Genomic DNA, 14,596 nt, shown 5'->3' with positions numbered 1-14,596 from the left:
ACCCATTAAGGAAACTTACAGTTCTGACATGTTAGCCCAATTGTATGTTGATAAGATTGTATCTCTGCATGGAGTACATGTGGCCATTATCTCTGATAGAGATACCAGATACACGTCACACTTTTGGAAAAGTTTCCAACAGTCTTTGGGCAGAGCGAGCGTACCATTCAAACCCTGGAAGACATGCTTCGTGCATGTGTGATTGATTTAGGTGGTAGTTAGGATAAGCATCTACCCTTGGTTGAGTTCTCCTATAATAATAGCTACCATACCAGCATTCAGGTTGCGCCTTTTGAGGCATTATATGGTAGAAAATGCAGAACGCCTATTTCTTAGGTAGAAGTAGGAGAAGCTCAGTTGTCAGGTCCCGACCTAGTCTTCGAAACGACAAAACAAGATTGTCCAGATTCGTGACCGCCTGAAAGCTGCCAGGGATAGGCAGAAAAGCTATGCGGATAAATGGCGAAAACCTCTGAAGTTTGAGGTTGGGGATAAAGTTCTGCTTAAGGTATCACCCTGGAAAGGGGTGATGTGATTTGGTAAGAAAGGTAAGTTAAGCCCGAGATATATAGGACCATTTGAGATCATCGAATGTGTGGGAACAGTGGCTTATAAGTTAAACTTACCTAAAGAGCTCAGTGGTATTCACAATGTGTTCCACGTCTGCAATCTGAAGAAATGTCTAGCTGGTGAATCGCTAGTCATACCACACACAGATGTGCACATAGATGAGAGCTTGAAATTTGTGGAAAAACCTTTGTCGATTGAGGATCGACAGGTAAAGAAGCTTCGAAGGAAGCATGTGCCTATTGTCAAGGTGAAATGGGATGCCCGTAGGGGTCCCGAATATACGTGGGAATTAGAATCCACAATGAAAGAAAAATACCCTCAATTGTTTCAGTAAATCTCGAGGTCGAGATTTCTTTTAAAGGGGTGAGGATGTAACACCTCGCAAAATCATACCCAATAAAATAAAGACACGTGTCATGTAAGACAAACGAGTCAGGAACCCGGATCAAATAAAGATGTGTGGTAGGATTTAAAAAGGGCGACATGTTATTAAAACACCTCTGAGCGACCCAAGTTATAAATCCCAAGATCCTTAAATCGTTTTGATAAACATCTAATATATTAGCCGGTTGTTTCTAAATAAATAAAATCCCATTTTTATGGAAATTGGATTCTTAAAATATTACTACAATGATTAGAAATTTACAATACTTGATTAAAGGGATTGAACTTGAGCTAAACATGTATTCTTGAGAATTCCGTCATTTCAAAGCTTGCCATAAAGATCCAAAATGTGAAAGTTCATGCAAGGCATGCAAAAGCCTGCCCATATGGTCCCCTACTGCAGAGAAAACATGAGAATTCGGACACTACAAATTTGCATGGTCAAAATTTGGAAGTTTGCAAAAATTTTGGATTCTGGTCATCGGTTACGGACCGTATGGCCTAAAGCTTACGGTCCGCAAGGATCGGTTACGGACCGACACCAGTTAAGCATACGGTCCAAAAGAATCATGTCTAGGCGCATCAGACCAGGGTCGGTTACGGACCGCAACCACCTCAGCTTACGGTCCGTAAGAGATGGATACGGACCGCAAGGGATTTGGCTTACGGTTCGTAAGCCTGTCGCTGGCAGCAGGTTTTGGACAACTGCCTGTTCAGCCAGTTCCACCGCCTTATTTGTATGGTTTTTGTAATCAGGGGCTGGATAAGTGGTATTTAGCCACATAAGGGCACCTGGGATCATCTGACAACATTTGTAGAGTTACTTGGCAAGATCTTGTGACATTTGGTGCAGTATATAAGAAGAAGAAGTTGTGAACTTTGAGACTTGCTCACTCAACTCACTTGAAGCATTGCTCTGGAGCTTTTCTGGACTTCAACAAGTTTTCTAAACATCCCTAATCATACTTAGGACCATTGTAAGTGATCCTAATCATTCTTAATTAAGTTTAGCTTAGTTAATTAGCTTAAAGTCAAACCGTCGTAATTAAGGTTTGACTTCGAGATTAAGCTATAATTATCCAGTCAAATCTCGAATTAAAAATACCTATAAGTAGGTAATTATGTGGGTAATAAACCCTTAAAAGGGTATTCTCAGATTCCCACTCTAACTATGTCAATTGTCGGGTCAAAGCTTACTTTAGAAAGTCAACAGAATGCTTATTTTCAAATTAATGCATAATTAGCAATGTAGGATTCATGCAACCTGTTTTTCATTAATATAACTTGGTAATTAGTATAAGAACATGCCTAAACATGTTCAACTCGACAATTTTCAGTTTAGGTTCGGTTTGGAACCGAAAGTCGCATAGTTTGACTTATGCTTTGACTTTCAGTTCTGACCCGTTTAAGCCAAGTTTAGGATTGCCTTAGAGCTTCTTTTGGACCTATTTACATGTTAGTATGACCCTCTGTGATTATACAACCTGGTTCATTAGATATCCGATTATTATGCAAGTTTACGTTAATTGCCTAAATGTTGACTATTATGCCCTTTCCACCTTAAATTATGATTTTGAAAATATAAAAGAGTAGACACCTTAGTTACTGATTTATAAACTTGTACCTAAAATTTTACATCAGTTTGAGGTCTAGATTTAGAGTTATGCTCATTAGCGTAATTAGAAGCCTTTTTAGTAAATAAATGACGTAATTAGCGTATAGCCTATCTAAACCCAAATTTTAATATCAAAATTTTTCCCTACTGATATAAAATAATATTTTGGGATTTTTGGAGATTTTTATTTATTTTTAGGCTGAGCATAACTTAGAGTTTTAAGCTTATTTCGGTTATTGCCGATTTTGCCCTTTTGGGCTATAAAATGAGTTTTATAAATCCTTTTGACCTCAAACCTTTTTCTACTGATTTATTATGTTAAATAAATTATTTTGAGCCTTCTGGAATTATAAAAATATCAGCTTTCTATACAAAACCCGGAAATGGCTCCAAATCGCCTTTTTAAGCATTTTTACGACATAGTATGTATCAAAATTAGTTTATATATATAAGATGTGATACCTACTGATATATTCAGTAAATTTTTATATTATAGCAGTAAACAAAGGTTTTAAATTCAGATTTTCAGTTTTGACCTTTTTGGCTTATGTGAAATTACCAAAATGCCCCTACGGTGCATAATATGGTTATAATTAATAAATTTCACATATATATGATATCTTACTGTTATAACCCATTAAAATAAGTATATTTACTGATTTATTCAGACCTGTAACTCAGGTTACTAATTAAACTCTTTTATACCCTTTAAAATGACCAAAATGCCCTTATGAGGCATAGTTTGTGCATATTAACTCAGGGAACTTGTATATCTTACTGATATCACAACATATTTAGTGCATATTAACTCAGGGAACTTGTATATGATTCATATGGTTACCCGTTACGCACTTTCGCGTTCGGGTCGGCTTATGTAACTAGTTTACACATTTTAGCCGAAACGGGTCAAACCATCTCATTATTGTCTCAAAATCCAGAATGTGATTATGTTACCCACATTAAACAAGCATGCAAGCTTGTCGGGTCAACACCGCATTCTAAACCGGTCTTCGCCTTCCATGCGATTGAACCGTATTCTTTCTTTAAAAACTAACCGGTCTAAGCTTAGGCTAAATTAAGGACCCGTTAAGATTCTAATAGGTTATTATAAACCTTCGTTCCAGAATAGAAGATCCAGTAAAATATATTTGCACTTGCTTATTGTGACAATACTTGCTCAGGTAAATACTTTTAACTTATTTTCCCTATACGTGCTTGGGGTACGGTATATAAAATACCGCTTGGTCGGGCATTGAATCTTTAATCAAATGTAGGTTAAATCATTGAAATGACCCGTTAAAATTGTTTTGTTTGCTTAAAGCCTTTGGGGGGTTAATGACCATGTCCCGGATATCCTTGGCATCATTTTACGAAATGGCCATGACCTAAGCATACGGGTGTAGGCGTACACCCGTTGTACCTAAATAAATATTAAGGTATAACCGCCGGTTTTGGGTTAAACCGTTGCGGTATTATATCAAGTGGTGTGTCTATTAATCTTTAACCCGGTGTAGACCCGGGCTACTGGACGCATAAGAAACATGTAAGTCTTTTAAAAGTTTATATTCAAATAATTATCCCAAGTAATAAAAATCTTTTTATGCCATATGCATTTAAATCAATTTTAAACCTTTTCAAAATGAGTCAGTTAAATTGTATTTACCAGTGTAAACTGACGTATTTTCCCAAAAAGATTAAGTACAGGTACTATGCGTAATAGGCTGCCCTCTCCTTAGCATCTCTTAGAGTCTCGCAAGCTTAGATGCAAATAAATCTGTTGAACAATTTTCCTTATTCTTTTGATCCGCCTGTGGATCTATTTCAACTGTTTGTGATACTTAACATTGCAATATTTATTCGGTTGAAATAAATCTATCTTTTTGCTTCCGCTGTGCATTTTAAATTTGTGTTATTTGACTATGATGATATCAACTACGTCACGATACTCCCCACCGGGCCCACCGGTAACACGTGGAAAATAGGGGTGTGACACTTGTTTTTCCAAGTAAGGTAGTTTGTTGAATTGAGTTTGATGTTAATTAAATGGGTTAGGGAATGGAGTGGGATGGAAGAAGTGTCTGTGGGGTTGGACATGATGATGGACCTAATACCTTCTTCTGTCCAGTTTTTTTTCTTCTTTCTTCTACTGATTGTTATTCCCTTTTTTTCATCACCATCATCATCTCCAACACCACAGACCAATCCTCCATCCCTCTCCATTCCCTAACCCATTTAATCAACATTAAACTCAACTCAACCAACTATCTTACATGGGAAAAACAAGTCACCCCTGTCCTCATATACCTCAAACTCGCTGGGCATATTGATGGTTCGATTCCTGTTCCACCCGAAACTATCACCGCCGAAGACAAAATTATTGCGAATCCAGAATTCGTTTCATGGAAAGCAAATGACCAAAAAGATCTTCTCCTCATTAACTCTACCCTCACCGAAATATCGATGGCTGAAACCATCAGACATAACACCGCCTTTTCGGTTTGGAAAGCGTTGGTGAACGCCTATAGTCACTACTCTATTGAGCGTGTTCATAATCTGACCGATACTCTTCGGAATCTTCAAAAAGGAAGTTTCCGAAAACGGTCGAAAGTTCAAAGGACTTTTTGACCAACTTGCTGCAATAGGACATCTGATTAGCGACAAGGACAAGCGCCACTGGTTCCTTTGTGGTTTAGGCCCATCGTTCGAAAATTTTTCAACCTCTCAAAGCACTACCCACCCGGCCCCTCCTTTTCATGACCTTCTTGCAAATACCGAAAACCAAGAACTTTTTGTTCAAAAACTTCAAGGTTCTCAAACACACGAAGCCACCTTCTATGCCAACCAAACCAAACACAATCGTCCCTCCTCTCGTGGTCGTGGTCGATCCAATTCGTCTAGAGGCCGAGTGAGTACCTATCCCAAAATAACTCCTCATTGTCAACTATGTAGACCAGATGGACACTATGCACCCGCATGTCCCAATCTTGCTTCCTACGCCAAAAAATCAAGTTCCATAGATGCCAATCTTGCACAAGCATTCCATGCTCAATGCAACATCAATCCGGAAACTCCGGGTTGGACCGTCGATTCAGGTGCTCCAACACATATGCTTAAAAATAAAAACGGTCTTAAAAGGTCTAAACATCATACCGGTAACATACGTGTCACCTTTGGTAATGGGCAATCATTACCCGTTACTAACATAGGGACTTCTCAACTAAATGATTCTATTTCATTACAGAACGTTCTTGTCGTTCCTAATCTCATTAAGAATCTACTATCCATAAGTAGACTCACAAATGATTCACCGGTTGATGTTTTATTTTCTAACATTTATTTTCACATCCAAGACCGAAAGACGGCGGAAGTCCTTGCTAGAGGCATTTGCGAAAATGGCTTCTATGTTCTTACCCAAGGTCACAAGTCTCTCGTTGCTGCGCTTTCTGCTTCTCATCTTCGTGCTTCTTTTAATAAATGGCATTCTCACCTAGGACACGTTTCCTTTGACACCATCACAAAGTTAAACAAACTTGGCCATGTATTTGTTACATCCTTATTACCCAAACCGGGTTTGTGTAATTTTTGTGAACTATCAAAGGCTAAACATTTGCCCTTTGTTGAAAATAATAAACGCGCGTAACATGTTTTAGATATTATTCACTGTGACCTTTGGGGACCCGCACCCATAGCATCCGTTGATGGCTATTTGTACTATGTTATTTTTGTTGATGATTACTCCCGTTTCACTTGGTTTTATCCTTTAAAGGCCAAATCCGAATTTTTCAATGTTCTAACCGTCTTTTCTAATCTTGTCCAAAATCAATTTTCAACCACCGATAAAATTTTTCAAAGTGATGGCGGAACCGAATTCACAAACAATCGAGTACAAAAATACTTTTTACAACTTGGCGTGCAACATCGCCTCTCTTATCCCTATACACCGGAACAAAATGGTAGGGCGGAGCGAAAACATCGTTATATAACCGAAACTGGCCTAGCCATGATGTTCAATGCCCATGTTCCATCCCCATTTTGGTTTGATGCCTTTACTTCCGCCATTTACATCATTAACCGTTTACCAACCAAAATTCTTGAAAATAAATCTCCTTTTGAAGTCCTTTTCAAACATCCTCATAACTACTCAAATTTATGAGTCTTTGGGTGTCTTGTCTACCCATATCTTCGCAACTATACCAAAAACAAACTTTTACCAAGAAGTTCTCCTTGCGTGTTCATTGGTTATACCCAAAATACAAAGGTTTTCGATGCCTATACACCACAACCGGTCGCATATATACAACTAGGCATGCGAAGTTTGATGAAGACATTTTCCCCTTTCACTCATCAACTAAACCGTCCGACATTTTTCTCATTCCCTTCATAAACTTTGAAGACACACTTCCACCACCAAACCAACACAACACAACACAACATCCATCCCCAACCATACCAAACATCTCACCATCACATTGCACCTCCTGCCCATCCGAATCTAACACCTTCGGCCTAAGTCAAAACGACACCACACCTCAACTGGCCCAAACATTTTCTATACAAAACCCGCCCATCCAGCCCAACTCAACATAGCCCGCCCTTAACATCAACCGGCCCAATTCCTCAAAACACCAACCCATCCAAAAACACTCCCAACCCACAAACCACCGAAACCCAATCCACTACTTCCGCAAATCATCCCAACACTCCTCACCAATCAAATTCTACCGCTCCATCATCTCCCGCTCACCACTCATTATCGGACCAAAACATTACAACCGCTCAACCACCATCACCCACCATACCAACCACAAATAACCATCCTATGACCACCTGATCCAAAGCCGGCATCTTTAAACCAAAGCACTTCGCCAACTTGGCTCATTTTACCAACCATCCTCTTCATCACTCTCTCTTGTCCACTCATGTTCCCAAAGGGATTAAAACCACATCCAAATATGCCAAATGGGTCCACGCTATGCATGAGGAACTCGATGCCTTACATCGAAATCATACTTGGCACCTTGTACCACGTCCTTCTTCCTCAAACGTCATTGGCTCCAAGTGGATATATAGAATAAAATACAAAGCCGATGGTTCCATTGATCGCTACAAAGCACGTCTTGTAGCACAAGGTTTTAATCAAGTAACGGGACTGGATTTTTCTCATACTTTCAGTCCTGTTGTCAAGTCTTCCACCATTCGTGTTGTTCTTAGTCTTGCTACTATCAATAAATGGAAACTTCGACAACTTGATGTAAACAATGCCTTCCTAAACGGTAATCTTACCGAAACTATTTTTATGGAACAACCACCGGGATTTGAGGACCCGAAACACCCCACTCATGTGTGCAAACTAAATCGCGCCATTTATGTTTTAAAACAAGCCCCTCGGGCTTGGTTTCAGCGATTAAGTTCTTTTCTTCAAACCGTGGGCTTCACATGTAGTCGAGCCGACCCTTCTTTGTTTATCTTTAATCGTGATGGCATCTTGATTTATCTTCTAGTTTACGTGGATGACATAATTATTATGGGCAACAATGAAAAGTTTATCTCCACATTCACTGTAACACCCACCCCGTAACCCGGGTGATTGTGCACAATTGATACACTTACAGCGGAAACAAACTAAACTTTCATTAAAACTTATAATAGTCTGAGTACAACACTTTATTAATTTACAAACTTTTGGCAACTAAGAACTCCTTGATCTTCTAAAACTTCACAACTGTCAAGTAGTTCCTATAGCTTTCCTCATGACTCACCTGAGATAAGTATACTCAAAACGACGTCAGATATATACTGGTGAGCTCATACTATACAATTTTTATAAAGACAAATCACAGTTTACATTATATGCATACACAATATGGGCATGTGACCACATTATAGTCAGGTTGGACCTCATTGAACCTTATAGGTCACATTTGACTTGTCACAAACCACCGTACAAGAGACATACTGGTCCTCCAGCTGTGTCCCCCTACGGCCGTCACATAGGTATGAGTGTGTGTCGCTGGACCTTATAAGCACGAAGTGCCTGTGGGTACAACACCTTATTACCCTTCCCAAAGTGACACACCTCATTAGGCATAATATGATCCCATATACCCCTACTGACACATGCATACTGCCGCATTCTCATTATTACCAGTTATGGACGAGTATACTATCATAGTTTAAAAGACAAGTATGATGACTCACCTGATTAGCAATTGCTTAACAGGCGCTAGTAATACTGGGTTATGTCTCAAGGTACTGACACAATTACATAATCCTAGGTTAGGTAATGGTACACCTAACTAGTCATTATCATGGTTGGATATTGGTTAACCCTACCTTGTTTAAGCATGGGTGATCAGTCCACGCCTAACTAAGGCTAGGCTACCCAATACCCGCCCCTGACAATAACCCTAGTACCTAAAAATAATACTAACACTACTACTACTAATATATTATTACTAATAATAAAACTAATATTAACTACTAAAAATAAATAATAAATAACTAAACATAAACTTAAACGAGAGTATACCTCAAAACTATCTACGGCACGTTGATGTAGAGTTTCCCCACTCCTGCTCTTACTCGTGCTCCAAAAACGACTACTAACAGCACCTAACGGGGTATCGTATACTCAGGATTCTCTATACTAGAGCATTCCCGTTAAAGAAACTGGTACCTAAACAAACTACTGAGACTCTTATTTAAAGGAAACAAGCAGACACCTCAAATCCCTTTCTGGTCGATGTGGGATTCAATTGACGTGCCTACCTACCTGCTTGACCTGCTAGCTTGCTTGCTTATATATATATTAATTCAGCTGCTTAACTCGTTTCTCTTGTATAACTTTTAAAATATGACGTTTTATAAAATGACGAATATGTCATTAGAACGAGCATATTTTTATCTACGTTTTAACCTAAGTTTCATTAAAAACGGAGTAAGGTAAATAAAATAATATATTTAGTTATTAATATTAACGGTCTCCTATATTAGCCAAGGTGTGTCAAGATATTTCACCTTTCACACGTTTAACAATATATGAAATATAAATTACATATTTCACACGTTTATAACCAGCACATTAAGATTCGGGGTATTACATCCTTCCCTCCTTACAAAAATTTCGTCCTCGAAATTTGTCATTACTTAAAAAGATGAGGGTACTTATCTTTCATTATGTTTTCTTGTTCCCATGTAAAGTTGGGTCCATGACGTGCGTTCCACTTGACTTTGACTAACGGGATTTCCTTTTTGCGTAACTTTTTAACCTTCCTATCTTCGATTTGTAGTGGTTCTTCAATGAAATTGAGTTTTTCGTCAACCTGTACGTCTTCCAGGGGTATTTGTTGGGCTTCGTCCATTAGGCACTTCCTTAAATTTGATACATGGAAAATATTATGTATTCCTGCCAGTTGTTCAGGAAGTTTTAGCCGATAAGCCACTGGTTCTACTTTGCTTGTTACTTCAAACGGCCCAATGTATCGGGGTTTCAACTTTCCCTTCTTTCCAAACCGAATCACTCCTTTCAGAGGTGATACCTTAAGCATTACTTTATCCCCTAGTTGGAACTCTAGGGGTTTACGCCTCTGATCTGCATAACTCTTTTGTCGATCTTGAGCACTTTTCATCCTTTCTTTGATTTGCTGGATCTTTTCTGTGGTCTCCACAATGATTTCTGGTCCTGATAGTTGACTTTCCCCTACTTCCGTCCAACAGATAGGAGTTCGGCACCTTCTTCCGTATAAAGCTTCATAAGGTGCAGCTTTGATGCTGGCGTGATAGCTATTATTGTAGGCAAATTCGATGAGTGGTAGATGAGTGCCCAACTTCCACCAAAATCAATTACACAAGCCCGAAGCATATCTTCTAATGTCTGAATAGTCCGTTCACTCTGCCCATCCGTCTGTGGATGATATGCAGTGCTTAGATTAAGCTTGGTTCCCAACTCTTGTTGGAAACTTTGCCAGAATTTAGATGTGAAACGACTATCTCTGTCTGATATGATCGATACAGGCACCCCATGTCGTGAGACTATTTCTTTGATGTAAATTTGAGCTAGCTTGTTCATCTTATAGTCCTCACGAATTGGCACGAAGTGTGCAGACTTGGTCAGTCTGTCCACTATTACTCAAATAGTATCATAGCCGTGACTTGACCTTGGGAGCTTCGTGATAAAATCCATGGTGATTTTCTCCCATTTCCATTCTGGGATCTCTGGTTGTTGCAAGTATCCAAAGGGTTTTTGATGTTCTGCCTTCACCTTAAGGCATGTAAGGCACTTTTCCACATAATGGGCAACAGATCGCTTCATTCCCGGCCACCAATAATCTCTCCTTAAATCCTTATACATCTTGTCACTACCAGGGTGAATGGAATACTTAGACTTATGAGCTTCCTCTAAGATTGTATCCTTCAGTCCTCCAAAATTAGGAACCCATATCCTATTGTTGAACCTAAGGATATTATCATTTCCCATTGTCAGTAGCTTCAGTCTCCCAATCATTCTTTCTTTTACAATATGATTCTCTTTTAAGGCTTCTTGTTGTATATTCTTAACTTGATCTAAGAGACTAGTTTTAACCTCTATTCTGGTTGCACGAATTCTTATTGGTTGAGGTTTCTCTTTTCTACTTAGAGCATCTACTACTATGTTTGCCTTACCTGGATGGTATTGGATCTCACAGTCGTAATCACTTAATAACTCCATCCATCGTCTCTGACGCATATTGAGCTCCTTCTGCTCAAATATATGTTTAAAACTCTTATGGTCACTATAGATAGTGCACTTTGTACCGTAAAGATAGTGCCTCCAAATTTTCAATGCGAACATTATGGCACCAAGTTCCAAATCATGGGTTGTGTAGTTCCGTTCATGAATCTTCAACTGTCTAGAGGCGTAGGTAATCAATTTGCCTCTTTGCATGAGTACACATCCCATACCATAGTGAGATGCATCACAGTAGACGGCAAAATCTTTTATTCCCTCAGGAAGTGACAGTATTGGGGTGCTACATAACTTATGTTTTAACGTGTTAAAGGCTTCTTCTTGCTTAGGTCCCCAATTAAACTTAGAGGCTTTCTGGGTTAGTGTGGTTAATGGTGTTGCAATCTTTGAGAAGTCTTGAATAAACCTTCTATAGTATCCTGCTAACCCCAGAAATCTTCTGATTTCAGTGGGATTCTTCGGTACTTCCCATTTCTTGATGGCCTCGATCTTTGCAGGGTCAACTTGTATTCCACATTCATTTATCACGTGGCCTAGGAATTGCACCTCACGTATCCAAAATTCACACTTAGAGAACTTTGCATAGAGTTTTTCTTTCTTGAGCAATTCAAGGACTGCTCTTAGGTGTTGTTCATGTTCTACCTCGTTCTTAGAGTAGATAAGGATATCGTCAATAAAAACGATCACAAACTTATCAAGGTAAGGTTTACAAACCCTGTTCATGAGGTCCATGAACACTGCAGGTGCGTTGGTCAATCCAAATGGCATTACCAAAAATTCATAATGACCATACCTTGTCCTGAAGGCAGTCTTAGGTATGTCTTCTGGTGCAACTTTCACTTGGTGGTATCCAGACCTCAAGTCTATTTTAGAGAAATAGCTTGCCCCTTGTAATTGATCAAACAAGTCGTCGATCCTGGGCAAAGGGTATTTATTCTTTATAGTGGCTTTATTCAAGTCTCTATAATCGATGCACATGCGCATCGTCCCATCTTTCTTCTTGACAAACAAGATGGGTGCTCCCCATGGTGACGAACTAGGTTGGATAAACCCCTTGTCAAGCAACTCTTGTAGTTGCTTCTTGAGTTCTTGCATTTATGTCGGGGCTAGTCTGTACGGCAACTTAGCAATCGGTGATGTACCGGGAACTAGGTCAATGCGAAACTCAACCTGTCTATCCGATGGTAGTCCCGGGAGCTCATCGGGAAACACTTCGGGGTATTCTCGTACTACTGGCACGTCCTCGACCTTCTGCTTTTCTGTAGTGTTTACGACATATGCTAAAAAGGCAACATACCCTTTCCTTAGGCATTTATGTGCTTGTGCTATCGTGATGAGGTTCTTAGTCTTGTCAGTGCGGTCTCCCGATACAGTTAGTTGTTTGCCGTTGGGTAATCGGAGTCGGACGATCCTTTTGTCACATATAATTTCCGCATGATATGGTGTCAACCAGTCCATTCCTATGACTATGTCGAATTCTCCAAGTTCCATAGGCATTAGGTCTATAGGGATAACATGGTTGTTTAAGCTTATTTTACAATTCTTAACTATGTCAACTATCTCTCTTTGACTTCCATCAGCCATTTCTACTGTAAAGGTATGATCTAGGGTTTGGGACGCCTGGTTCAAGTAAGGTCTAAAGGTAGTCGACACTAGACTTCTATTTGCACCGGTATCAAATAACACACGCGCATATACATCATTTACGAGATACGTACCCGTGATAACGTCTGTATTGGTCTTGGCTTCTTCCGTGGTGAGTACAAATGCCCGCCCTTTTGGCTGATTTGGTTGTGTCCTATCATTTTTTTTTAAGTTCGGGACATTCAGATCTCATGTGGTTAGGGTCTCCACATTTGAAACACTTCTTCTTTTCCTTGCATTCTTGAAGAGCATGACCCGTCTTTTTACAATTTGGACAAGGAAAACGACATTCCCCTGTATGAAAGCGTTTGCAAATTTGACATTGAGGAAATGTTTTAGGCCTTTTAAAGTTGTTATTCCTGGTGTCCCCCTTTCTTTCTTCCCACTTTCTTTTTGGTACGGGAGATTCAGCCTGCCGCAGAATCATCTCGGCAGCCATGACGGCGCCAGCCTCAACAGTTTCTGCAAAAGTCTTGGGGGATTTGGATTTGATAAACACCCTCATTTCAGAGGGTAGACCCCAAATAAACCTATTGATCAGTTGTTCCTCAGTCAATGCTAAATAAGAAACCAGTCGAGATATGTCGTGGAAACGAGAAACATACTCTCGATAGGTTTTATTTCCCATTTTTAACTGAAAGAATTCCACTTCCAGTTGCTCAGTCTCACTGGGAGAACAATACTTAGCAAGAAACTTATGAATAAACTCCTCCCACTTCATCTCCTTAACCTTTTCTTTTCCATCTGTTTGGACCACAATGTTCCACCAGTGAAGGACTTCAGCTTCAAACATATGTACGGTGAACCGTACTTTGTTGCGGTCATCACACTCACATATGTCTAATACTGACTCCATTCTGTTGAGCCAGTCTTGAGCTTCTAGTGCTCCCTTTCTTCCGTCAAAGGACTGAGGTTTACAGGACATGAAGTGCTTATAAGTACATTCCTTTGATTTAGAATATTCACCTTTTCCTTCTAGTGGCCTGGTTGCAATAGTGTTTTTCCTTTCGCCCATTCCTTCCCTTTGTACTGGCGTGGAGGCTGCTGAGCTTTCTTCATGTCGTTCTCCAAATTGGTTAACATTACCGGTTTGTGCATTCTTCATTACCTTAGCCACTTCCACAACTATATTGTGGATATCCTCAGTATTTAGACGCATGCTTGTACTAGACTGGGACCTGGCACTGTGAGAGGGAGTTCGAGTCCTATAAGAAACTCCCTCTCTTCTTCTGTTATTCTGATTATTTCTAGACCCTTGTTCATCTCTAAGTTCAGACATTGTCTCCTTCTTATAGGAATATGAGTATAAAGATTTACTAGTATGTATGATACATCATTATAATATAACAACTATATACATAACATATATATATATAGCACATAGAAAGGCACAACATAATTTACTTCTTCTAGCGTCACTCAACTGACTATGCAAGTACTTTTCCTGAGAACATGTTATTTGGCCTAGTCTTAGTGTGCTATTAATCTTTAGAGAACTACTGGTTAAAGCTTAGGCATTCCTGCAATACCTAATTCGCTAAAACCTCGGGCTCTGATACCAACTGTAACACCCACCCCGTAACCCGGGTGATTGTGCACAATTGATACACTTACAGCGGAAACAAACTAAACTTTCATTAAAACTTATAATAGTCTGA

The 14,596-nt window shown here is 39.4% G+C and overlaps 2 protein-coding genes across 2 annotated transcripts; both read right to left on the bottom strand.

Annotated features, from left to right (window-relative positions):
- Nucleotides 1–9,711: 9,711 nt before the first annotated feature.
- On the bottom strand, nt 9,712–10,116 carry LOC110929241. The gene has a single exon (XM_022172384.1). The coding sequence runs from the start codon at nt 10,114–10,116 to the stop codon at nt 9,712–9,714; it is 405 nt and encodes a 134-aa protein (XP_022028076.1).
- A 2,273-nt stretch (nt 10,117–12,389) lies between these two features.
- LOC118491341 lies at nt 12,390–14,217 on the bottom strand. Its single transcript, XM_035989009.1, has 2 exons — nt 13,160–14,217; nt 12,390–13,092 (listed from the first exon to the last, which is right to left on the bottom strand). Exons 1-2 carry the CDS (start codon nt 14,215–14,217, stop codon nt 12,390–12,392), a joined length of 1,761 nt encoding a protein of 586 aa, XP_035844902.1.
- Nucleotides 14,218–14,596: the final 379 nt, after the last annotated feature.

This window comes from Helianthus annuus, chromosome 1, assembly GCF_002127325.2.
Source record: "Helianthus annuus cultivar XRQ/B chromosome 1, HanXRQr2.0-SUNRISE, whole genome shotgun sequence".
NCBI lineage: Eukaryota > Viridiplantae > Streptophyta > Magnoliopsida > Asterales > Asteraceae > Helianthus > Helianthus annuus.
Note: the sequence above shows the minus strand (reverse complement) of the source record. Positions and strands in the feature narration are given on the sequence as shown.